The sequence below is a fragment of the Sitophilus oryzae genome, unplaced genomic scaffold, assembly GCF_002938485.1.
Source record: "Sitophilus oryzae breed Bouriz unplaced genomic scaffold, Soryzae_2.0 scaffold_1521_pilon_pilon, whole genome shotgun sequence".
Classification (NCBI taxonomy): Eukaryota; Metazoa; Arthropoda; class Insecta; order Coleoptera; family Curculionidae; genus Sitophilus; species Sitophilus oryzae.
The window spans coordinates 456,452-484,020 of NW_022146194.1; the positions used below are offsets into that span (position 1 = coordinate 456,452).

Consider the following 27,569-nt stretch of genomic DNA (forward strand, 5'->3'; position numbering starts at 1 on the left):
TGTCACTCTTATTTATACTAAATTCCCAAATTCTAACCTCATATTTGGTCAAAAAATAAATAATTTTAATTATCAACTGTGAAATGATCTCAAACATTTAGCCGATTATCCGCACCTAAAACGTTAAAAGAATAATTGTAAAATATATTACTATCAAATTTACAACACCAACTTCAATATTGGAGATGTATCTAAATCGTACCATCACCTAATGGATAATTAGTCCTTTGGTAATAGGATATTATTTTGTCTAGTACAAGATGTCACAGTGTAAAAAGTTTAAATCAAATATTTTTCACAAGTCCAAATGCTCCAACTGTTTTCGTCAAAAGGAAGAACATTCTGCTGAAGCTTTGGAGTGCAATCGGGTATGTTTTTAAATTTATTTAAAGCAGATCAATCTTTATCTTTGGATATTTCAGTTAATTTGTATTGTATTTCAGTAATGTTGTACTAAATCCTCTATTATCAAAATACATATTACATTTAAGCTCATATAAAGTAAGTCTATTAACTTAACAGCGAAAAAGTGGCTGCTTAAATATTTTTAGCAGCGATCTTTTTGAGGCTAACATAAGGGTCTGTTTCATTTTAGGGTTGGGTGCCAACTGTCCTCTATTCCATAGAACAATCCTCTTTTTAATCATGTTCAATTTCGCACATATTGAAAAAGGCCTCTTTTACACACCAAACTCAAAATCTAAAAAATAATTGTCTATCACCACAGCGCTTAATAAATTGTTAATATGGGGACAATGTGTATTTCACTACTCTCACTTGTTCATATAGAAAAGAAATACCGTATGATCGAAAAAAAACGACGTCCAGTTGGCTTGGAAATGACGATCAATGACATTTCCCATATAATTTTACATATAAAATGACAGTGATCTTTATTTCAAAGCCATCGCTGACGCCGTTTTTATTTGATCATACAGTATTTATACGTAAATATTTATGGATGCAATGTTTAGCATGTTTAGCTTTTTTATATTTACTTAATGTCAGCTCATGTTTTGAAATTTTTTTTTTAGAAAATTGTTGGTAAGAAAGACCATCATCTGTTTACACAACTTTTGGGCCAATTCTTGACAACATTTAGGCGATGTGCGAAGTTCCAAAATTGTTTCACCGATGTCGCTTTTTTACCCTTTCACCCCCTATTTTCTATATTTCGTTCAAGATTCTGGCTTTTGTTAAGGAAAAACGCAATTTTTTCTTAAGACGGAAATTTTTTTTTGTTGTTTAGGGTAAAAAGATTAATTTTAAGAAATATTAATAAAAATGTGAGACTCATGATTGAAAAGATTGGAACTGAAGCAATAAAATTTGTACTAAAATTGAGAAAACCTATTATTAAAAGAGAAACAGAACTGCGACAAGAAATATTGAAACTAAAGCATTCTAATTCTTATTAAAATTAAGAAAACTACACACCCTGAATAAAAAGATTTAATCTAAAGCAATCTAATTCATATTAAAATTTAAATGAAAAACAACAGAATAAAAACAAAAAAGGTTTAAACCAAAGCAATCTAGTATTAAAGTTAAGAGAAAAAAAGCAGAATCAAAACAAAAAAAGTTAAAACAAAAGCTATCTAATTTGTATTAAAATTAAAAAAAAAACAGAATGACAACAAAAGAGTTTAAACTAAAGTATGTACTTAATCTAATTAGGATGTTAACACCCTTAGAGTCCTTGTATGTCAGCTGCTATGATAACAAGTCTATGCCACTGGCCGATTATGTAAAGTTTCTCGGTGTTTACATTGATCCTACGCTTCACTGGACAAAGCACATAGATATTTTGACTTCTAAATTAAACAGCAACTGCGCGATATTACGAAGATTAAGGGACCAATTGTCTCTGGACACCATTCGAACTCTTTACATTGCCACTTCACAATCCTTAATTATGTATAGTGTTATGTTTTGGGGATCTTTGGCTCTTGACAGAGCAGATCTTCAGGGCCCAAAAGCAGGGTTGGCAAGATATATATCGGATATATATGATTGATATATATATCATGATATTTATACCTTGATATATATCATGATATTTATAAAAAAATAAAACACAACCCTTTTCTTAAATTTCTACGTTAAAAAAAGTCAACGTGTTTACGGCACAACGGATTTTTATTACTTTATGTGATTCCCCGAATTCGTTTCGGGCTCGGCTTTCGTAAATCGGCGTCAACGTGCCTCAGCTGACGATGATTTACTATTAATCAAATTAATAAATCAAATATAAATTTGTTTGTTGTTAGTTTTAGAATATCTGTTTATTTTTTTTAATTTCCGTTTATTTTTTAGAATTTCCGTTTATTTCTTAGAATTCCTGTTTCTTTTTTAGAATTTCCGTTTATTTTTTAGAATTTCTGTTTATTTTTTAGAATTTCTGTTTATTTTTAGAATTCCTGTTTATTTTTTACAAGTTCTGTTTATTTTTTTTTTTAGAATTTCTGTATATTTTTTATATATTCTTGTTTTAATGTTGTTCCTATTATGTGCAAAACAACAATAATTAAGTTGTTGCTTGAGCTCTTGATTTTACTTGATACTAAACGCAGTTTTACATAAATAAAAACAAAAATAAATATCAAAACTTGATATACATATATCGGATATATATCAGATATATATCCGATATTTGATATTTATATAAATATGATATTTGCCAACCCTGCCCAAAAGAGAATGATCAGGTGTATGTTCGGCTTGCATCCGAGGACATCTTGTGGGCCATATTTTGCAAAAATTCATGTCCTAACTGTGCCCTCTTTATATTTTCTGTCCCTGGTGATGTTCGTTAAAAAGCATCCCGCCCTTTTTGCTACGAACTCTAGTCACTATGGTCCAGATATGGAGCGGATTACCAGGGGGCGGGATGATTTAAGCATACCTCTGCATGGCTCATCCTTTTTTCGGAGGGGCCCAGGCTACAGGGCGGTCAAGGCCTTTGAAATGCTCCCAGCGAATACCACTTTAGGGTGTCGGTGTTGGAATTTTTACACACACGGCGTTTTTATAGTTTTAACTTTGAATTTTAATTATGTCCTTTGAATATTGTTGAATTTTTATTATTACGCGTGCATTAGAAGTTTCTAGAGAACTACAACATCTAGCTCTGGAATTTTTTGCACATCATAGTTTCCCTACGAGATCTATCGATTAAAAATATTTTCAATATGGCGGCACTTCCGGAAATACCGGAAGTTGACAGCAACTTTCTTATTTTAAATGGGTGCCCCCATTTTTTATTATGCACTTAAATTCTCTGTAAAATTTTATGAATATTAATATTAAACACTCTATATCTAACATTGACCGTTTTTGAGAAAAAAAAATATTTAAAATTTTTGAACGAAAAAAACTGCCTGTCAAAAATATGTGTATAGTCTAAACGTCAAATTTAGTGATTACCACAGTTACTATGCCATAAAGAGGAAACATGTTGCTACCTATTTCAAAAATTAAATTGTTCGAATGTCGTATGATAATGGCCACAGCTGTCATAGAATTGAGCGTTTAAAAAATTATCATATATCATTTTTTTTCAAATGGAAACCCACTTTTTTTATTTCACTGGTAGTTCAGTCATTAGGGATCAAAAAAGGGGCCTGCTTGGAAAAAAGTCCAGAAGTTTTGAAACTTTGCAGGTTCATAGGTTTTGGGGTCCCTAACTAAAATCCATAAAATGCACATTTCCAGACTTGCCGCCGGCGCCGCCATCTTGCCAAGATAGCGCCCAAAATCGGTATTTTGTGAATATCTCGAAAACTATGCGTTTTTCGCGATAATTTGAGGAGAGCAAAATTAAAGAGAATAAAAAATTTCCTATAAAAGAGGTTTTATGAAAATTTTCGCTAAAGTCAACCATTTAGGCACAAAATCCCTGGAAATTTTACAATTTTGCGTAAAATATGATATGTATAGTCGATTTTCCGAAATCAAATGTCGATTAGGGTTCACTAAAACTAGTTTTAGTTTAGTTACTTCAATTTTGTCATAAAACAGTGGCGTATCATTAATTCGCTCATTAATTTATGAGTAATAAATTGTCGTGCTGGACAGCATTCATTGCGAACTTACCACCAGGTTCAGCATTGGTCTGGTTGTACCAAAGATGCCGAAGAATGGGGTTGGAAGAAAACAAAAACAGGCATTACTCCAGTCACAACGTTGAAACATCCAGCTCCAAAATCCCTGTTGGCATTTTTATCCTGTAAATGCAAAACCAACAACTTTGGTAAAGCCTGCGGATGCAGAAAAGCAGGATTAAAATGTTCAATGATTTGTGCATACTGCAATGGAAAATCCTGTGACAACGTCACTGAAGTGTCACTCGACGAATCCGATGAAGAGGAGTTGGACTTGCCTGTAGATATCCCTCTGGCGGCTGAAAATGAAGAATTAGACGTATTGAGAGACCACCCTGATGAGCCCAGCACAGCAGACACGATCGACTTTGACATCAATGAGCCAAATCCGTCGGGCTTGTGCAGATAAGTTAAAGTTTTTAATTTATCTAGTGGAGTAGGCCTCCGGGGAGACCACATTAAAATAAACGCGCCATATACTTTACCTCTTGGGTGGTGTGGAAACAAGTACACATTTTCAATAATTAAAATTAATTATTCATAAATTAATGTGCGAATTAATAATACGCCACTGTTTTATGACAAAATTGAAGAAACTAAACTAAAACTAGTTTTAGTGAACCCTAGTCGACATTTGATTTCGGAAAATGGACTATACATAATCACACATAATATATCATATTTTACGCAAAACTGTAAAATTTCTAGGGATTTTGTGCCTAAACGGTTGACTTTAGCGAAAATTTTCATGAAACCTTTTTTATAGGAAATTTTTTTTCTATTGTCTGTAATTTTGCTCTCCACAAATTTTTGCGAAAAACGCATAGTTTTCGAGATATTCACAAAATACCGATTTTGGGCGCCATCTTGGCAAGATGGCGGCGCCGGCGGCAAGTCTGGAAATGTGCATTTTATGGATTTTAGTTAGGGACCCCAAAACCTATAAACCTGCAAAGTTGCAAAAGGACTTTTTTCCAAGCAAAAATCCCCAATGACTGATATATAGTGAAAAGGTTTTTCAATTCGTTACTTTTTAACTATACATGTTCCTATACCTAAAATAAATCGTTTTTAAGTTATTTAAGATTTAGTTTTAAAACCTATATTTTTCTTGATTTTAACCAGTAGCCTATGACTTTAAACGTCAAGTGATGTAAAACAATAGATCTGGCCATATCCACGTGACGCTTTGTTCAAAAAGCAGCATCATTTTCGAGCCAACTTTGCGCTGTTTTTTTTTCGATTATACGGAATATTATTAATAATATCAACTATTAGATATTACTAAAGAGCGAAAATACGAGATATATTTTTATAAATACACTTTTTAAGTGTATTTGTGTGCAACTCTTAAGGGCAGGCAGTATTTTGTACTATAGGAAATTCAAATAATTCTTCTGAATATAAATTGTCTGACCGTTTGACACTTAATGTCAAAGGAAGCTAGATAAAATCATGAAAAATATCCGTTTTCAAACTAAATCATAAATAACTTAAAAACGATTTATTTTAGGTATAGAAACATGTATAGTTAAAAAGTAACGAATTGAAAAACCGTTTTATTAGTGAAATAAAAAAAGCGGGTTTCCATTTGAAAAAAAGATTTATGATAATTTTTTAATCACTCAATTTCATGACAGCTACCGCCATTATTGTATAACATTTGAAGAATTTAATTTTTGAAATAGATAGCCACATGTATTCTCTTTATGTCACAGTGGCTGTGGTAATCACTAAATTTGACTTTTAGGCTATACATATTTTTTTCACAGGTAGTTTTTTTCATCCAAAAGTTTTAAATATTTTTTTTTTCTCAAAAACGGTTAATGTTAGATATAGAATGTTTAACATCAATATTCATAGAATTTTACAGAGAATTTAAGTAATCGATAGATCTCGTTGTAAAACAATGATGTGCAAAAAATCTCCAATCTAGATATTGTGGTTCTCTAGAAACTTGTAATGCACGCTCAGCCTAAGACACCCTGTATATGCCCTAGGTCAAAAAATAGACACTAAAAACAAATATATTTTAATTGTTCAGAGTACCTATATGTTCAAAATATATTTTCAGACCATTCGAAAAATGTGCGTAATGAATGTTTTCAAAATGATTCATTTTGTTCTAGCGGCACTAGGTTTAAATTTTGCGATTAGGCATTTAGACATAAAACTTCATATAAACCATTTATGTAAGCAACTTTTATTTAAGATAAACGTATTACGTATTCATACAATGCCTAAATATTACTATTTAATTTATTTTAGTATATAAATATGCACAATTTAAATAAATTTTACTAATTATTTACTCTTTACGCGGGTACTTACGACTTACGACTGTAAACATACGCGAGTACTTAAGGGTTAAGAAGAAAAACCAACAAAAAATATTTAAACCAAAGCAATCTAATTTCTATTAAATTTAACAGCGCTTTCAGATGGAGCGGGGCGTCCGCGACTTCGAGCAAGTACCATGAGTTTATATGAACAATAATTTCACATGGGTCGCGTATACTCCGTCCTGATGAGCTATGAGCGTCCGCGCGGATGTTTTTTCAAGATAGCTCATCCGGATCCGGACGGAACATACGCGACCCATGTGAAATTGTTCATTTAAACTCATGGAACTCGTGGACGGTACGCGCGGACACTCCGCTCCATCTGAAAGCGCTGTAAGAAGAAAGTTCTATTTTTAGATATTTTATTGATATTTTATTGACAATACAATATTGATAAAATATTATTGCATCAGTGTTTCACAACTTATTATCCATTAAACTTTCTAGTTTGTTATAACCTATGAACTGACTGATTGCTTAAACAATATAGTACAAAATCGCCCTAATGTTCATAGTAAAAAAAATTAATTCATTGGAGAGTAAATATAAAAATTATGTTTTATTATTTAGGTACTTATCAATTAATGAAACGTTTTTTTTCTTGCGAACATTAGCAATTTTGTGCAATTTCATCTCAACAAAAATACATCAGTAATAGGTTATAATCCACTAGTAGTACGGTCAAATTGAAAAATTGTTTTGGGGTAGTTCTGATTTGCTTTGTTTTGTGTTTTTTGGGGCGCTGAATCTAATGTTTGCTAACAAAAATTTTCGTGACGGAACATTCAAAAAATGGCTTATGCCAAAATATAAATAAAGTTCTCAAAGATCAGATTAAGATAAAAGTAGGCAACATAAATATAGAGGTATATTTTATTAAAGGTATATTTAATATTATTAATCCAAGAACAAAACACAAATATTTATAATTCTGAACAAAGGAAAATAAGAAAAATCATGGTAGTATCATCATACTACAGTATATACCGAATCTTGAATAATGAATGAAAACAAACTAAAATCTTAACAAACAACGCAAACAGCTCGAGTGCTTCGAACCGCTGCGCCGGCGCCGTAAAGTATGCTCGCATGGCTCTGAAGCGTCTCTTTGATGTACAGCGACAGAGCCGAACAGTGAACAGTCCATACAGATATTTTATGAGGTCGTAAGTACGTGGAGCACCGCGAGCGCCGCGAACATCTCGCTCCGACTGTTTGCCATGTTTTTCGTGTTTTAGGTGTTCGTTCGGCCTGCTCGCGAGCAATGTGGACGCAGCTTTACCTATTACGGTTTTAATTTTAAAATAGTTGCAAACTTTTTTAAATTGCTCAAAATCGGCTGGTCCAAAATTGTTCAAATTTGGCATGTGTATTTACCATACATAAACCTTTAAGAATCTATTTACAACTTCGCTGCAAAGTCAATAGGGGAGCCAATATTTGAACAGTTCAAAAAATGGGATTTCCTATGTTTCCAGCGACGATCACCACCCGCTAGACGCGTGTTACAAAATTTTTGTCGAAACTGGTCGAAACGTTCCAAGTCCAATAACAATAAAAAATAAATAACAAATCATGGCTTGTCTCGGGCGATTTCGATTTGTTTCGGAGTCTGCGGCCGAGACAAGATTTGCCGCAACATAAGAAAGGCATTGAGTTTACTTTGAAAGTATTTCGAGAAATGCCTTCGGGAAATGTTTCATAAAATACTGCCAGAAATATCTCGCTAAACATTTCGGGCAATAGTTTAATTTTTATATTAACTTTAAGTAATATTAAAATAATTATATTTACACATTTATCCGGAAAGAACCAGGCAACTCGTTGAGTTTGTACGTTTTTCCATTACATTGGTATTTTATCTAATAAAAAATACTTTTTCTAAGTCTAACAAATTTCTATTGCGCCATTTTTATTTGTTCCTGTACTCTATTTTTGTATTGTTTGGACAATAAATCGTGCTGTTCTCAGTTTAGAGAGTAAATTGACTTACCTGATTTTTCCCCTGACCCTTCAAATGTTTTTACTTGTTTTTGTTGGTTTAGTTTGGTTAGGAGTAATTTCAAGACAGTAATATATAATATCTTAGTTGGGTTATGCAAAAAACCTTACCTAAATAACCAAGATACCAAGTACTAGATACTTTGCAAATATAGGCTTTTCATAGTAGTGTCTTACCACCGACCGTGAACCACCCTGTAGGAGATCTTCTCTAGCAAGATCCCTTCTCTATCAAGCATTTTAGATAAGTATAATACAGTACGTCTGCTGGATCTGTGTCTATGAAAGGAATGCGGACAAAAAACATTTAAATAAACAGCAATATATTTTATACGTCGACTTGACGAGTACATCACCGCGAATCGCTCCGCCCACTCGTTTTATTGGCTACTGGCAAATTTGTCGAGTTTTTATTGATGGGACGCGTCGTCTAATTTTTTACGAAAACCATCGAGAGAATATCGTTTCCCCTCTCACGGATACCCCTTAGCTACAGAACGGACAGACGTACTGTAATTTATTATTGATTTGTTTCAGGCAAGCAGATCTGTTGCTCGTAGTGGATACCTATTTGTTGCCCCAGACTGGGACTTTTCAGTACCCCTCAATCGAACTAAGGTATTAACATTTGCTTTATTTTTTTGTTTCATGACTTTTTAGGTTAAAAAATATAACCTAAAACGTCATGAGTTTTTGGATTAAATTTTCTTGGTAGGTTCCAAACAACATAAAATAACATAAGAAAGTTGATTTACATGGACCATTGTAGTCACCTTTTAACTTCTTATTTTATTTTATATGAAAACGGTTTTGCTCATGCGTCACTACTTTTTAATTCTAATCTACAAATCTTTTTAGTTTGAATTTATTTTTATTTAATTGCAAGCATGCATCAATCATATGAACGGAATGCAATCGAGATCTGATTGAGAAAGTCGAAAAAAAATGGCTAAGATCTATTTTTTAAACAACATGGGTTGGGTCCAGTGTTCCTTCTGCTGGTATCATATAAAAAATGCTAAGCTTATTCAACTCCCAACACGCCCAAAGAATTATCCAATATCACCTGTTCAGAATTTACATGGGATTTCCTATGTCCCGTTTTCCGATGCATAATAAATAAAAATAAAAAATAATAACAGGGTAATGAAAATATAAAAATAAATTAATATTGTTAATTAATATTTTCGGTTGGATGTAGCTAGTAATAATAAATGGAACTGTAATTTTTTTGTAATAACAATATTTTTTTTCAGCGATGGCAGCGTAGATATTTTGTGTTATACGATGATGGAGAGTTGACTTACGCAGTTGATGAACATGTAAGTTTTAATATAAAAATTTGTTGTTTTATATATACAGGGTGCTACAAATTCGAGGTACGAGCATTGGTATCGTGTATTGGTAATTGTAATAGATACGAACATGGTTAAATTGGGGCAAAGTTGCGCTTTAGGATGTTCACCAGCAATCAAAAAAGTTTTAAAAATTTCAAGTATTGCTGAGTTTTTTGAAAAAAAAACGGATTTTTTGAAAATCAATTTTATTTTTTCCTGTACTTTATTAGGGCTATCTCATGATGGTATTTTTAGATTTTCAAATTCGCTGATAATTTGTGAGATACAGAGGCTAACTTTTATTCTGTTTTAAATATGGACCTGCATTTTTTATTTCGGGTTTTGAAAGAACTCGGTCTTCTGAGTACAAAAATATGCCACACCTAATATTTCTTTTTTGTTTTGGACATTTGAACACAATTTATTTAAACTAACATTACTTGACGTCATTTGTAAAAGTACGTATACATTTCAACATTTACAATAAAGAGTACAAAATGCATTCGGAAGTATTAGAAGATCTGTTAAAGAGATATAAATAAGATTGAAAAATAAATTTGTGCTTTGGAGGGTGGTAACCCTTTCGAACATATAAAGCATTAGAAACTAGTTTGTAGAAGTTGATTTATTTATAGTTAATTCGCAATCATAGATAAATGAAACAAGTTTAGATTGGAAAGTGCCCATAAGGACAATGTAAACACTATTTGGCGCTATTCTTGCAACGGTCGCGACCCAAAACTTTTGAAAATTTCGGAGCGGTTCGGTTTTTTCCGGAATTATATCGCCAAATATTGTTTATTCAAATTTATTATTATTTTCGTTTAATTTTATAAATAAAATACAGTGTGTTGCATACAATAAACTTTATTTTTATATAAGGACGCATGTATGAAATACCTATGAAACATTGGAAACAGACGTTATGCCACGATCCACGATGGTTTTTGCAGTTCACAGTTCACAGCACAGCTATTTATGTTTTTAATGCCACTTTTTTCAAAATTATCACCGGTTGAGTAAATAAAACTTGAATTAAACTCACAAGATAGCAATAATAACTTTGAAAATGGACGCTATAAACACTTTTCGAAATTTCTTTAATGAGAGCGGTTTAGATTTTGAAAGATTATTATGATTTTTAAAGATTCTGACTTTGACAAGAGAAAATTATTTCTGTTTTTGTTTGCCGTTGTTCTTAGCGACCGCTATAGCAGCGCCAGATCGCGTATAATGGTCGCGACCCAAAATAATTTCGCGACCCAAAATTTTTACGGGCTTTCCAATCTAAACTTGTTGCATTTATCTATGTTCGCAATATTTAAAAAAGACAATTAAAGTTAATAGAATATCCTAGCAACAGCTTACGTTAGTCAGTTGTATCCATAGAGAAAGCCTAATATTTTGATTATAAAACAATCAACTTTTGATTTCTAACCAGAATTTTTCTTGACGGAAGATAATCAAAGGCCAAAATGACATTTGTCGCAAATTTTGAAGCATAATTAGTGGAAAAGTCAAAAGTTTGATAACTTTTTCTACTAATTGAAAATGTCTATCACTAATTTAGACGTTCTAAATGCTTACATTGAAATTAAAGGAACAAGCTTCTACGCTAATTGAAACCAGTAATTTATTCCACTAATTGCGAGGTTCTGAATAAAGCTTTAAAAAGTAATGCTAAAATAATTCAGATGGTATATGAATATATTTCGTGTCAAATACATGTGTAAGTGTTATGGCCTAAAACTAGGCCTAACTACATCTGCTATCTATCGGATTTTCGTTTTCTAATGTTAGGTGAGTTTTTTACTTTCAATCTGAATTTTCCAAGTCATTTTTAAACTTTTCTAGTCGGTGGGATAACGGGCGTCGAACAAGCTGAGATTCTGGTAATTCTTTGGTATTTGCGGCTGATTATGGATTGCTGCCGGCGCACAGTGGGGTATTTGACACTGATAGTTGATCGAAATTTTTTTATGTAGACCTTATATAAATTATTGCTATTTTCAATTAAAGAGGAAATAATATGAACAAAATAAAGGATAATTCGTCGATTCTAAAAAAAGAAAGAAAAATCACTGTTCCAGTGTTTCCACGGTCAATGCCACTAATGCCAGTAGTAATATCGCAACTAATACTACTAATGCTACGACTGATCCGCGAGCAATGCCCATACCACTAAAGTCGCTACTAATGCCAAATTGTGCTATACTGCTAATAGCACTAATGCGATCGCTTTGTACACAACAATGCCATCGCGGTTTACACCTCGCATTAGTATATCACTGATTGGCATATTAGAGGAAACCAAGAATGTTTTTCTCATTTTATCAGCAAAGTCGCAAAAAGTCGCAGTATTTTATTTTACTGTATGAAAGCCTAATGTTTACTAAGTAAAACGTATATACACAATATGCCGAATTCTTCGAAATGCGCAACTAAATCTCAAAGTAATAATAAAAATGTCACAAATTTAATCAAATTTTCTGAACGCCTAACTTTTAGTTGCAAAAAAAATAGTTAGTATAGAGAATATCAAAATAAATAATACGTTTTTGTAGAATACATACCTGCAGCTTGCTGAGCCATTTTCAATCAACACGATAATATAAACGTAAAAAGAGCACAAGAACAACAACAATTTATAATTTTAAACATAAAATTTAGCCATTTACCTCTTATCTGTGAGAAGTAACAACTTTGACGCATAGATAAATGAAACAAGTTTAGATTGGAAAGTGCCCATAAGGACAATGTAAACACTATTTGGCGCTATTCTTGCAACGGTCGCGACCCAAAACTTTTGAAAATTTCGGAGCGGTTCGGCTTTTTCCGGAATTATATCGCCAAATATTGTTTATTCAATTTTATTATTATTTTCGTTTAATTTTATAAATAAAATACAGTGTGTTGCATACAATAAACTTTATTTTATATAAGGACGCATGTATGAAATACCTATGAAACATTGGAAACCGACGTTATGTCACGATCCACGTTGGTTTTTGCAGTTCACAGTTCACAGCACAGCTTTTTAAGTTTTAATGCCACTTTTTCACAATTATGACCGATTGGAGTAAATAAAACTTGAATTAAACTCACAAGATAGCAATAATTACTTTGAAAATGGACGCTATAAAAACTTTTCGGAATTTCTTTAATGAGAGCGGTTTGGATTTTGAAAGATTATTATGATTTTTGAAGATTCTGACTTTGACAAGAGAAAATTATTTCTGTTTTTGTTTGCCGTTGTTCTTAGCGACCGCTATAGCAGCGCCAGATCGCGTATAACGGTCGCGACCCAAAATAATTTCGCGACCTAAAATTTTTACGGGCTTTCCAATCTAAACTTGTTGCATTTATCCATGGTACAAAGAATACAAGGTATGATATTGCGCAGGTTGGTTGCTACGTCACAGGTGATAACAGGCGCTATTGGTCAGCACGCCTCGCGCGCGAGTTCAAATCGTCAAGATATTGTTATAAACCTGTTTTTTTGTTTATATACCGTCATTGAATTATCGCTAAGCAAGTTACTGTGGAGCAGGGCATAAGGAGTCGGGCTAGGAAGCGAGAGACCGGAGTTCGAATCTCGGCCGGGACATAACTTTTTATTTATTTTTTTAAATACTGTTGTATTCTATAGTTTATTTTTGTAGTATAAAAAAAAGAACTATTTATTCTGTGATTTTTTAATCTCCGGTATTAATATAAATTGATTGTTGGTACAATACCTCATTTAATATAAAATAATATTCTACTTTTTGAAATGTATCGGGCCCTAATTGTACCTAAAAGTAAAATATATTTTTACTGATATACCATATTGTAAACTATTTAATATTTCAGTCACTTAAAAAGTTAATTTGCATTGAATAATTGCCTACCATTAAAGTAAATTTGAGCTATATAATCCTTGATGGGCATCTTCCTCTAAATTTTGGGTTTCGTTCAACCGATTTATTCTCAAAACCTGAAACATCTACATATAAAAAGAAGCACAGGTCACTAATTATAATAAACCTCACCCTTGGAATTACTTCCACTAATTATAATAAACTTCACCCTTGGAATTACTTCTATCACAATTACAATACATTCATCTGCATTGGCATTTTCTACTGTTCGATGGGAAACAATAAACTTTCCAACATTTTTTAAATGATGTAACAATTCCTCTTGTGGTTACTTTTCCATAGATATCCTCATCTCTGTCCTCATGTGAATTCAGAGGCAATAAACATGAAAATTATTTACCATAAACATCGCAAACTAAAAACCTAATAAACAATTTTATACCGAATATGGAAATAAATTTAGTATTCTTACCTATTATCGTCCAAATCCATGTTAATAGATAATTATTATTTTTGAATATATTTTTGGAACTGCTGGTTTTAGTAATTATTAAATTAAACGAACTAAAAAGTCTTAAAAATAAACCATAACCATAACCCCAAATAATACAGATCTCCTGTCAACTTTCTTTATTTTTTATTTATTCATTGTTTTCCTAGTGACGTCACAGGTGGTATGCGCAAACTGAACGAAATTGGAGCCGCTATCGATCATACCTTGTATTCTTTGTACCATGCATTTATCTATGCTTTGACGTTTCGTTGAAACAAATGAATGCAACTAAACACACCCATAGCAACGCCATTCATGGCAGAGATGATTTAACTTATCATTTATCTTTTTTTGGGAAATCTTAAACACATTTGCTTTTTCGAATTTCGATCACCTTTTTCATGCTAATACCCCACCGTGCGGCGGTTCTCAAAATGTTACATTATTTTTTAAAATTTTTAGAGTTACTCGGTATAATTCGGTTATTATCAATTTATTTTAAAATGGTAAAGAGAAAGTCACATCTACCACCCCTTAAAATACTTGCACTTATTTCTGGAACACCCTGTATATTCTAGTTATTAACCATTGATCAATAAAAGCATAACAAAACTACCCTTAGTTAAAAAGCATCATATTTATTAGTAGACTTATTTTCTTGGGTATAGGTTTAAAAAGATTCAATTTTTTTTCTGTAAAATAAAATGGGAAAAACTTATTCATCATGTTTAAGTCGGCGATGTAACACACGGTATATTCTCTCGCTGGACAGAGTACAAACGATTGGTGCTGCCAATATAGATCAATTTTATTTGGTCATAATTTTTATACGCTTATTAACAATTAAATCGATGTTTAAGAGAAAAATTAGGTAATAAAACAGATGTATTTGTTTTAGCCCGATACTGTTCCACAAGGATCGGTGGCCATGTCCACTGTTTTAGAGGTTACTGGTGCAGAACAGGTAAGATTTTTCGGTCTCATAAATATCTTCAATGATGGTACATCCTTGATATCTAGGATGTTCTAGTCATTGTATTACTTTTAGTGTAATTAGTATAGATTAGCTTAGATTAAACTACCTTTATATGTGGCGTATTATGGTTAGGTGTAAGAGTAGCTTAAGCTAAACCTCGCCGTAATGTCCAACTTATAGTGTAATGTTTAACTTTATTGATTCTGAAATTCTGAACAAAGGCAAGGTTATTATTATTATTCGGAAAAAATGAATGTTCGACCCAACACTCCCTATGGCTGCGACCCCATAGGACGTCCCGCGAACGGCTGTCTATTTAGACGATCATCACTCCTTGTATCCGCTTGGTCGTCACGTCGGCCAAACTGATTTGCCTCGACAGACGAAGGGACCCAAGAATATTCATCGCGAGCTGCTAGGATGAATCCGGGCATGATGGAATTTCCCGAAGTTCAATCAATAGTTGATCTATCGTCCCTTCCAGTACGCCGACAATAAGAACAATCATCTTAATTGTATATTCAGGGTATAGCCTGCGCAACTCGTCATAGATATATTTCCGCCGCTTATCTTGTTCTTTCACCAAACATAGTACATGCTCTTTGTCTAGTAGAGCATTATCATGCTTGTTATGCTGAACCCTATTCACAGTTGGAAATGCGTAATTCCAATAGATCCTAGCAGTTATCGTTCTCGACGACGGCTTCGATTTTACCCGAAAGATATGAAACACGGCTGTTTCATCAAATGGTAACAAAAAACTCTAATTGTGCGGCATTATGTCGGCAGATGTAGCTTGTGGCCGAATGTGCTGAACATGCTGACTATAAATACACAACAGTTTCGGACTGTTATGGACAGACCCTGCATTTACCGTCAGCAAATATTTGCAATGTCAGTAAACTGACAAGTACGGACACAAACATACGGGTACGGACGAAAAGTTATTACTCTTCAAAACAGTTAAAACACATGTTGGTGGCGCCCCCTACAAATAGAAGTTATATAGACATCAAAATAAAATTTCTCATGTTAAAAAACTCCCAAACACCAATTTTCATTTAAATATTGACGTTACTTCAGAAATAATTTGGAAAAAATCGAAATAAAAATGAAACTTCTACACTCTGTATCTCCGAAACTAACATACATTTATGAGACTTTTTTACTTATTTTTATCTGCAGAATATGCTGCCGAAGTTTCCGGCATACAGTTCGGACCACTCTGTCCGAACCATCAGTCCGATTTTAGCACAGATAGGTCATGGATTTTATATTGGATACTAGTGTTTTAGGACGTCCATTCAATGCTTTTTTATATCAGTTTGTTGACTATACAGGGTGGTCCGAACTGTATTCCGGAAACTTCGGCAGCATATTCTGCAGATAAAAATAAGCAAAAAAGTTCGTATAAATGTATGTCCTAAAATGCTTACTTTCGGAGATGCAGGGTGTAGAAGTTTCATTTTTATTTTGATTTTTTTTCAAACAATTTCTGAAGTAACGCAATATTTGGATGAAAATTGGTATCTGGGAGTTTATTGACATGAGAAATTTGATTTTGATGTCAATACGACTCCTAGTTGTAGAGGGCGCCACCTACATATTTTTAACCGATTTGAACTGATTGTGCGATGAATTGATTGAGTAATAACTTTTTGTCCGTACTTGTATAAAACCACCGAGTAAAGAAATATTCATTTACGACATCTTTTACGTAAAAAAGTATCTTGGTAAAAATCGTTACGAGTAATGGTTCTCGAGATATTTGGAATCGAAATTATCAATACCTATCATCATTGACATAAATTACACATATGTTTACTAAATAGTTATTAGACTGAAATCATAAATTTGAAATATTTTTGTGCCAAGAGTTCAACAGAAACTGTTTTATCATCATTTTTTTGCAGAAAAAAATTATGATTAATTTAAAAAAAACATTTTTTTTTATTTCAGTCAAATAACTATCTACTCAACGTGTTTATTTTTTGTCAATAATGACATGTATTGACTATTTCCATTCTAAATATCTTGAGAACGGTTGCTCGTAGCTATTTTTAACAAGAGATATTTTTTACGTAAAAAGTCACGGAAATGTATATTTTTCCACTCAGTAGTTTTATACAGGTACGGACGAAATGTTATTACTCTTCAAAACAGTTAAAACACATGTAGTTGGCGCCCCCTACAAATAGAAGTCATATTGACATGAAAATCAAATTTCACATGTCAAAAAAACTCCCAGACACTAATCTTCATCCAGATATTGACGTTACTTCAGAAATTATTTGGAAAAAATCGAAATAAAAATGAAACTTCTACACCCTGTATCTCCAAAACTAAGCATTTTAAGACATACATTTATACGAACTTTTTTAATTATTTTTATCTGCAGAATATGCCACCGAAGTTTTCGGAATACAGTTCGGACCACCCTGTATAATAAGCGCAATACCAAAACCTTATTGATACAACTCTTTAAACTATTAATTCAGTCAGAAAATATACAATTCATTATAGAAACCGAAAAAGACAACTCTATTCCATTTTTAGATACTGTAATATTTTTTATTATTATTATATTTTTGCATACGGCAGCTGAAATTGTTCGGAGATGTAGTAGATTCGTCAATATTTCTTAAGAGAAAACTAAATATACTAAAAATGTCTATAGCTCTAAAAATATACTAAAACTAAAAATGTTGGGTATTAATATACAGGCTGGTCCGAACTCTATTCGGGAGACTTCGGCAGTATATTCTGCAGATAAAATTTAGTAAAAAAATTCCTATAAATGTTATGTCCTAAAATGCTTTGTTTCGGAGATACAGGGTGTAGAAGTTTCATTTTTATTTCGATTTTTTCCAAATAATTTCTGAGCTGATGCCAATATTTGGATGAAAATTGGTGTCTGCGTGCTTTTTGACATGAGGAATTTGATTTCGATGTCTGTATGACTCCTACTTGTAGAGGGTACCATGCACCTATATAGTTTTAACCTGATTTGAGCGATTAATATATTATATATTAGAGTAGTAGTTAGATATTTTAAATACTTTTTCTTTTTTACGTTTTTTTTGCTTCCGACATGACAGGAGGAGATATACCTCCTGAAACGTTAAGCATTTTTTGGTCAGTTGCTACATAACATTATTGAAATGGACTATTTTTTTAGATTACCGGTCATCCTCACTCTGTAGCGTTGACTAGTCCAGATCATGTTACTTTTATTAAAGCTACCAACAGAGACGACGCTCGCTTATGGGCAGAAGTTTTAGCAGTATTCCCTCGTCGTCCGAAGAGGAATGCCACGTTTCCAGGTGGTAGGGCTTCACCCAGTTTACCTCAGTTCGGTAGAAGCGCTAGTCCACAACCTCCCCGGTCAAGGTATGTTATTTCTAGGAAAATATATTTCTTTATTTACATCAGAAATTTAATAAAAAATACTGATAAATTAATTATACCGGGTGGTGACATGTTGATACCTACTATTGGTATCTGGTAAAGTCGGAGCTAGGTAATCGGTTTAATGGTACACACGTTACTTTATCAGATTGTCGATAAATGTTTATCAAGGAAACATCGATTTCGATTTGTTTCGGCTTAATATTAAAAAAAATGCATTTATATTAATACTTAGGTTGCATTTATATTAATACTAAAAAAAATGCCATTTATAATTAATAACTACAGTAGGTCTAGTAATTCATATAATTCATGGGCAGTGGGATGGGGCAGCAAGGAGACTAATGCAAGGGGAAGAGCACTTCTGCAGGCAATAGCCACACTAAATGTAGTCTTGCTCAACAGTGGTGATACACCAACGTTCATCAGAGGAAACGCAAGTTCCATCATAGATCTCACTTTCGTCAGCAGCAGCCTCATTAGGGGAAGTTACTATTGGGAGGTGATGGATATCTACACGACCAGCGACCATAATGCAATACTATGAGAAATAACGATTGGCCAGAATCCTAGAAGAGCAATTAGGCCAACCAACTCAATTGGGTGGAAAGGGAAATCTTTTGACCCAGTTGCCTTCGTTGTAGCCTTAGATGGATACCCAGTCATTGCTGGAAATGCCGAGGAAAAGACCACAGACCTTATGAAGAGAATTGCCAAGGCTTGTGATGCGAGTACGCCGCGTAAACGCGGCATGGACCAAAGACCTTCAGTGCACTGGTGGAACGATCAGATCAGCATTCTTCGTACAGAGTGCCTCAGAAGAAGGAGAATATCTCAACGTGGCCACCGACTCCCTAACTCTGCGGAGCTGGTGGAAGACTACAAAAAGGCACGTCGATCGCTCAACAAAGCTCTCAAAGATAGTAAAAGAAAATGCTGGGAGGAGCTTATCAATGAAGTGGAAAAAGACCCGTGGAGTAGGCCCTATCATGTGGTCATGAGCCACCTGAAAAGTCAACCTGCACTGTCACCTACATGCCCACAACTCTTAAAGAAGATCGTCACCGCACAACAACGGGAATTAAGTTATCCCTCAGTGCAGTGTAAATCGGAAGACATCCCGCCTATTACGGAAGAGGAACAAGATGGACGCTTGTAATCGAGTAGGAAATAATAAAGCACCGGGATTGGATGGAATCCCAAACATCGCTTTAAAATCAGCTATTAAAGCAGCACCCGCATTATTCCTAAAAGTTTACGATACATGCCTCAAAGAAGGGACTTTTCCTAGTAAGTGGAAGCAGCAGACTGGTACTACTCCCAAAAGGAAAAAAACCACCAGATGAACCATCATCTTATCGTCCGCTCTGCATGCTGGATACAGCGGGAAAGATATTGGAACGTATAATCCATCAAAGGATTGAAGCAGCAGTCGAACAGCTTCTGGCTAACAACCAGTATGGCTTTCGGCAGGGGCGATCAATCTTAGACGCGGTCAATCTGGTCATTACCACGGCGAAGGATGCGATAGCAGGGAAATAATGGAAGGGTGGCACGAAGAAGTATTGTTTGGTGGCCACTGGGACATCAAGAATGCCTTTAATTCCGCTAATTGGGACTGCATTATGCGGGCCCGTGAAGAGAAAAACGTACCAGGATACTTGCGTAGGATGATTGCAAGCTACTTTTCATCTAGGCTCCTGAAATATGACACGAAGAGCGGTCAAAGGATTATAGAATAACTGGAGAGTACCTCAGGGTTCGGTCTTGGGACCGCTTTTGTGGAATATTATGTACGATGGACTACTAAACCTGGTACTTCCGCGGAATGTATCTGCGAAGCATCTAGAAGATGTTAATCTGGACTTTGACATCACCTTTCAGAGGATTAACCAATAGCTGAGTGCAATGAAGCTGCAGCTGGCCAAACATAAGACCGAGGCAGTGCTCATCACTAGCAGAAAGAAGGTTGAAACCATCAGATTGGAAGTCGGAGAGCAGGAGATCACATCACAGCCGTTCATCCGATATTTGAGAGTGATGCTTGATGTCAGGCTAAATTTTAAGCAGCAATAAAATTTAAAGCGTCAGCAGTTAGAATTAGCCTATCACGGCTGATGCTGAATGTTGGAAGTCCGAAACAAATTAGGAGGTCACTGCTGTTGTCAGTAGTCACATCGATACTGACTTATGGAATTTCTGTTTGGGCTGACGCCCTCAGAATACGAAGGAACACGGAGAAGAGTCGCATCAGTATATAGGCTGGTGCCCTGAGAGTAGCTAGTGCCTTCCGCACGGTGTCTGAGGATGCGGTGTGTGTTATCGCTTAAATGCTTCCTATTGGAATTCTAGCCGATGAAAGGCAAGTCCTTTATCGACGAAGAGGATCGTCAACACTGAGCCCTGATGCACTCAGAAGAGAAGAGCGGCAGCATAGCATACGCCGATGGCAGGTACAGTGGGAGGCCGCAACAAAGGGTAGGTGGACGTACCGTCTTCTACCTCAGTTGAATGATTGCCTGAATCGAAAACATGGTGAGGTCAACTACTATCTGACACAGATGACCTCAGGACATGGTTGCTTCCGAGCATATCTTCATCGTTTTAAGCTTGATGATTCCCCGAAGTGCCATGCACGTGTTCTTTGTGTGTCCACGTTTCAATTTAATGCGTAATCATCAACGCGACCAATACTTTCACAACGAAAGTGATTCAACTCCTGCGTTCTATAGAGAGAAAACGAGCCAACAACACACAAGAACGGTTAGAGGAAGAGAAGATTGACTTCAATTAATGGAAGGAAGAGCAATTGCTAGATCCTCTCCCTGTGAAGTAATGCCTAAAGGCGCGCGGCGGTTTCCGCGGGGACTGCAGAGGCCGGAGAAAGAGGAGGTTTTAGTCGGTATTGAAACCTGAGTCCGACATACCAGGCCAATCATCTGGCACTGAGATACGCAAATGTATTTTCCTACCTCTATAAAAAAAACAAGTAATTCATATAAAAGCACAATCTAACGTCTAACTTTTCGTCCATTGTTTACGAATCGAGATACGAAGGCGATTCTTCAGCCATCCGGGAAATCCCCCTCGTGATTCGATCAGATCATATTTGGATCAGATATAAAACAGCGACTTCGGACGAGTATTTCATTCATCCACGCATCGATAGGTGAGTGATAAGCTAATTTGGCTAAATAATATTAACTGGGGCTATATTTAGTTCTATTAATTCATTAAGTGGACTTACTTGCTATTACTCTCAATCTTTTTTTTAATTTTTTTAGACTGCTAAATGTGTCAGGAGCCTCTCCACGTGCTAATTTTGAAACACCACCATTAAAAGAAGAACGTGGCCTTCTTAATGCTAATGTATCTTATAAAGATAAACAAAGTAGGGCTTTGGAAATACCACATACACGTCCAGTCTGGGTACCAGAAGAAACCCTTGGTGTGACTATCGAAGATCCAATATCCGGTTCCTACAGGGGTAAGTTTTATTAAAAATGCAGATGTTTTAAAATATCATTACATTTCGCTTTGTACATTACTAGAACATACCATAAGCTCAGGGTCACCTCCAACTAGAGACAAGTTGCAAGGCGATGACAAGGTTAAAGTTCGTTTGGATTGGCGACATGAAAGATTAAGAGATATAGCAACCGCTCTTACAGACAGATCGCTCGAGTCTAGTTTAACTCTTCCCTCTGAAGGACTACTAAACAGAAAAAAGGTGTTTATTATATTGACATATAATATTATATATGGTGTTTGACTTTTCTGAAAATATATAATTTTGATATTTTGCAGGGATGGTTATGGATAAAAAGTAGTGATAATGATTGGGTTCGACGCTGGGTAGTCCTCTGTTCTCCATTATTGAATATTTATATTGAACAAGATACTGCTACTCCAGAGATTAGCAAAGAATTATCAGATATTACAAGTTATACAGAATTACCCACAGAGACTAATTCAAAATATGCATTAGAAATTCAATGGCCAAATCATATTTTAACTTTAGGAGCTGTTACTCAAAGTACCAGGTATCTTATTGTTAAATTTATTATAGTTAATTAATTTTAATTTTATAACTTTATATAGATCAAGTTGGGTTCAAGCTCTTAAGAGGGTGGTTCCAATGGAGGCGGTAATTAGTGTTTCCGAAAGTGCATCACAATCTTTTGCGTTTTCCAGTGATGAAGAATATAAAACGGCATCTGAGGGAGGAAGAAGAGAATCGGGTGATTGGAGTGAGGTGCCATCTTCTCAATTTATTACATTGTGAGAAATTTTAACTGAAAATGATTAAATACCATTTTATTTATACAAATTTTACTTTTTATAGAGTATCATTAAAGGCGAAAGATAGATCTAGGTTAAGATTAAGACCGAGATCACAGTCGAGGCAATCAACTTTAGATAGTACTTCCACAGATGAATTAGATTGTGTAAAAGAATGGCCAATAACAAACGTAGATAAACGTAACCATACAGATCAAAATAACTCAGTTATTTTAGCTTTACAGAATAAACTGCAAAAATCGACACATGAAATTGCTTGTTTAGAAGAAGAAATTCTAAGGTAATGCATAATAATCATATATAGTTCGCAAAGACGGGTTTTAGAATTAATATTATCCCGGATTTTCAATCAAATTCCCCAGAACCAACAATAAAAAAAGATAAGAACTAGTTCACGAGCCACCGCGCCAACATGCCGACCGACCCATCATGTCGTCTGTCTATTTTTGTGCCCCACTCATGTTTTTAAAGTAACTATATTGACTCCAAACTGTATTCTGTGAAGCCGAGCCGGTGAAAAGGGTATATAAATCTTCTGAAGGAATTTGCATAAGTCGCTCAGTTAGGCATGCTCAACCGTAGTGCGCAAGACTGGATTTTGAAATATCGAACAGATAACTAGACCAATAAGAGGCTAGACGCTAGCACTAGCTGTTCATTCGTACGGGTTCGTCCAACTTCGTAAGGCTTTCGTTTGCGCTCCCGTTCGAAAATTAGCTAATCCTCAGAGTAAGGGCTAATCGATATTTAGAATTTTAAAGTTGCGTTATTGCGCCAGTGTCTGCGTCTGCCTAACAGACGAACTTTAGCACGTCATCAATGATACCATACGTCGTCTTATGGAGTTTGCTGCTGGTCGTATTATGAGGTGCAACCAAAGTTATTTTAATTTCCCTATATGTGAAATATACATGGACCGGTTATCTAGTTGTCTCTAGGCCCACGGCCACACAGAAAGCGTTTTAGCGTGAAGCGTCTTTAGCGACTAAAACAAAATATCAGGATTATATAGAAGTGGCCCCACCAAAAGCGTGTAGCGTTCGGCGGGTCTCGCAAGAAATGCAAATGAAAACAAATCAGTTTGTTTTCTGTAGCGTCTTTAGCGATTTCTAAGATGAGACTCTGTCATAGGCGGACGTTATATTTAATAATACAATAAAAATAAATTAAATAGTATACATTTTTTTTATTTTAGGGTATTATCTAAAAATATTTTTATAGAGAACATCTACGGTTTGGGAAGATTCTATTAAATTCAAAAATTTGAAGGAAATGTTTAAAAAGTGTAGTTTTAAATGTTGAATAAGTAATAAATTAAAGGAATATTTTCTTACGCGTAAATTTTTTTTTTTCTGCGTAAAAAAGTTTTAACAGGAACAAATAGTCTTTGGCGTGTAAAAAATAGTTTTTAACGCGTAACAAATAGTTTTTTACACGTAAAAAATATTTTTTTGGGGGGTAAAAATGTTTTTACCAGAAACAAATAGTTTTTGACGTGTAAAAAATAGTTTTTTACACGTAAGAAATATTTTTTCTTGTGTAAAAAGTTTTTTTTTAACCAGAAACAATAAGTTTTTGACGCGTAAAAAATATTTTTTTTCGTGTAACAAATAGATCTTTACACGTAACAAATAGTTTTATACGCGTAAAAAAATAGTTTTCTACCAGTAACAAATAGTTATATACGCGTAAAAAATAGTTTTCTACCAGTAACAAATAGTTTTATATGCGGAAAAAGTATTTTTTTTTTGCGTAAGAAAGTTTTTTTACCAGAAACAATAAGTTTTTGACGCGTAAAAAATATTTTTTTTCGTGTAACAAATAGATCTTTACACGTAACAAATAGTTTTATAAGCGTAAAAAAATAGTTTTCTACCAGTAACAAATAGTTATATACGCGTAAAAAATAGTTTTCTACCAGTAACAAATAGTTTTATATGCGAATTTTTTTTTTGCGTAAGAAAGTTTTTTTTACCAGAAACAATAAGTTTTTGACGCGTAAAAAATATTTTTTTTTCGTGTAACAAATAGATTTTTACACGTAACAAATAGTTTTATACGCGTAAAAAATAGTTTTCTACCAGTAACAAATAGTTATATACGCGTAAAAAATAGTTTTCTACCAGTAACAAATAGTTTTATATGCGTAAAAAATAGTTTTTTACGTGTAACAGTTTTATTCGCGTAAAATAATAAAAATAGTTTTTTACGTGTAACAAATGTTTTTTTACACGTAATAATTTGATTCACTTTTACAAATTTTGTATTAAAATATCACTATTTTTGATAAACAGGTGGACTGCTCACAAATACAAGTCGCGTCACTACGCATTGCTAAGCCGTTATCACGTTTCGTTACAACTAGCTCGTGTGTCAGGGCCGTCTCGTTAGCTCGTAGCCTTGAATTTTTACTCCAAGCGCGCGTAAAGAAGTTTCATTCCAAAAAGTTTCATAAATCATGTCCGAAAATTGCGTTAGGAACTAGTAATATTTACTATTCTATTATTTATTATATTATATTATAATTATAACAAGTGACCACAAGACTACAACATAAAAAAAACTATACACATATAAACTAAAATTCGTAAAATAAATAGCAAATAATAATTATTATTTTTACACATACCACTGGCACTCGCAGTAGATTGTGTTTGTCGCCGAATATATACCCCGGCCCGTCCACAATTCAATCCTAGCATCTTTTATCTTTGTCTCTTCAACGCTAACCGCGCCGATCTCGCCTATCTCTTTCTCACAGGATTGATTGTTGAACGGGCCGGGAGTCCACGACCTTGCGACGTTACTAATTGACATTTTGATAGAAACTGCAAACCCTTTTGCGTGTTTTTAATGGACACAAATCGCAAAAAGAGCTTGAGACGTAAAAAACGCAAAACGCTAAAAACGCTTTCAGTGTGGCCGTGGGCTAACTCGGCTTCAACTCCAACACATTGCAAATTAAATAATTTAATCCCTAATTACCTTAAAAAAAATCTAAATCCTAAATTAAAAAATCTAAAGTACGTAAAAATCTAAGTAGTAAAGTAGTAAATGGCTATTAGGCAACTATATTTTTTGCTGACAGTTTTATAGAAAAAAATATAAAATGGAAAACAAATTTCTTGCAGTATAGGTATATAATAAAATTATATAAGAATTCTTGCCACTTAACTGCTGATATAGAAATTTAATTCCACGCTGTGTTTGTCATAATGTGGATCAACCTGCCCTCACTACCGGGTTGTGAGAGCACATTGATGAAAATAAATTTGCCTTAATGAGGTGCGCCACCCTGTATATAAAAAATTAATTAAAAAAAAAGCGGATGTTCGTCTACCTTTTTATACCCGGCCAGCTTTTGGAACGTTCCTTTAACACCTTTATTCTTGAGCGTATAGTCTTTGAATCCACGAATTCCCGGACTATCGCGATGAAAGTTTATTTTGCCTCTGGCTGTGGTATGCAGAAGTAGTAAATAATGTGTCAGGTAGTAACCTTTATGGCTGGTTCATTCTGGGATTTTTTCCACTGCAAGAAAATCTACAAAATAAAAATTATTTTTGTAAACGCCACTGAATTGGTACAAACGAGACCAGTTTATCAGAAGTATTTTACTAATAAAACAAATTTGCCTAAAGGTGACTGTCCACAAAGGCGTACCTGCTTAGACGCGATTCGTCATTAAACGCTTTGAGTACGCTTGGTTGCTGCTCCAATAGTTTGTCTCTCAATCGTCAGAAGCAAAAAAAAACACAAAGAATAAAGTTTTTTCCTTCCAGAAGTCTTTTCAAGAAATAGAAGTAGTACTTGTACCAGTCGTACTGGTCAAAGCGCAACCGCGAACATTTTAATATATCCCAAGTAGCATTTTTGGACACATTTTAGGTAATGTTTCTAGTAATCGTGTCTGTTTATTGACACAAAATGGAAACGGTATACCACAAATAGGAAACATTTTCGAAACCTATATATTTCAAGCTAGGTTGACACAGGTAGTGAAGCACGCTCGTGGCTTACACTTTCGTGAGCTACGAAAGTACCAAAAAGCCATTCGTGAAAAACGAAAATCGTCCAGCGATCGTAGGCTGTTTACACGGCAAACGTGCCAGTCTTCTATAAAGTTCCTTTCGTGGAAGGTTGTACACTAATGTGCCAAATATTACGACATTAAAACACAAGTGAAAGTATTTAATTGTGGCATTCATGTCAATATCTCTTCACAGAGTTTGCGAATATTTACTATTTTATGTCTTTTGATCAGACATTTCTAATTTACTTGCGAGTCATTACTGCATATAAAAATATAATAATTGAATTAATATAAAAATTGAATTTATATTTATTTTAATTATGGTTTTGTAATGCATATGAAGTTAATTTTTATAATAAAATATATTTAAAAAAAAATAACAATTAAACATTCGAACTTTTTTTGCAACAAAGCTTATTATCGGAAGTCAATCAATATTTTCTAATACGAGAATCGTGCAAAATATGCTTTTTTTATCTCAACTTCCTCTGCAACTTTTTTTTCATTAAATATTTGGTTCGTGAAATATCTAACACGTTTGATTTGCTTATTCACGATCGTGGCGTCTTTCGTATTGATTCGTTTCGATTCTTCTTTCACGAATCTACTGTTGACATGAAGCGTGGTCCACGAAAGTGTGGGCTACGATCGTGCTTCACTACCCGTGTCAACGTGACTTTATACATACGCTTTATTACATGTTTCCAATGTGGT

The 27,569-nt window shown here is 34.2% G+C and overlaps 1 protein-coding gene across 1 annotated transcript in view; it reads left to right on the plus strand.

Moving 5' to 3' along the window:
- LOC115878659 (protein outspread) overlaps positions 1-27,569 on the plus strand; it is a 40,130-nt gene continuing 12,561 nt past the window's right edge. The window contains exons 1-10 of the mRNA XM_030895206.1: positions 1-368; positions 8,984-9,064; positions 9,703-9,768; positions 15,035-15,100; positions 18,291-18,502; positions 21,805-22,007; positions 22,072-22,250; positions 22,328-22,563; positions 22,622-22,801; positions 22,866-23,102. Of these exons, the coding sequence (XP_030751066.1) occupies positions 261-368; positions 8,984-9,064; positions 9,703-9,768; positions 15,035-15,100; positions 18,291-18,502; positions 21,805-22,007; positions 22,072-22,250; positions 22,328-22,563; positions 22,622-22,801; positions 22,866-23,102 (1,568 nt within the window). The 5' untranslated portion in view covers positions 1-260. The remainder of the gene's footprint in view (positions 369-8,983; positions 9,065-9,702; positions 9,769-15,034; positions 15,101-18,290; positions 18,503-21,804; positions 22,008-22,071; positions 22,251-22,327; positions 22,564-22,621; positions 22,802-22,865; positions 23,103-27,569) is intronic.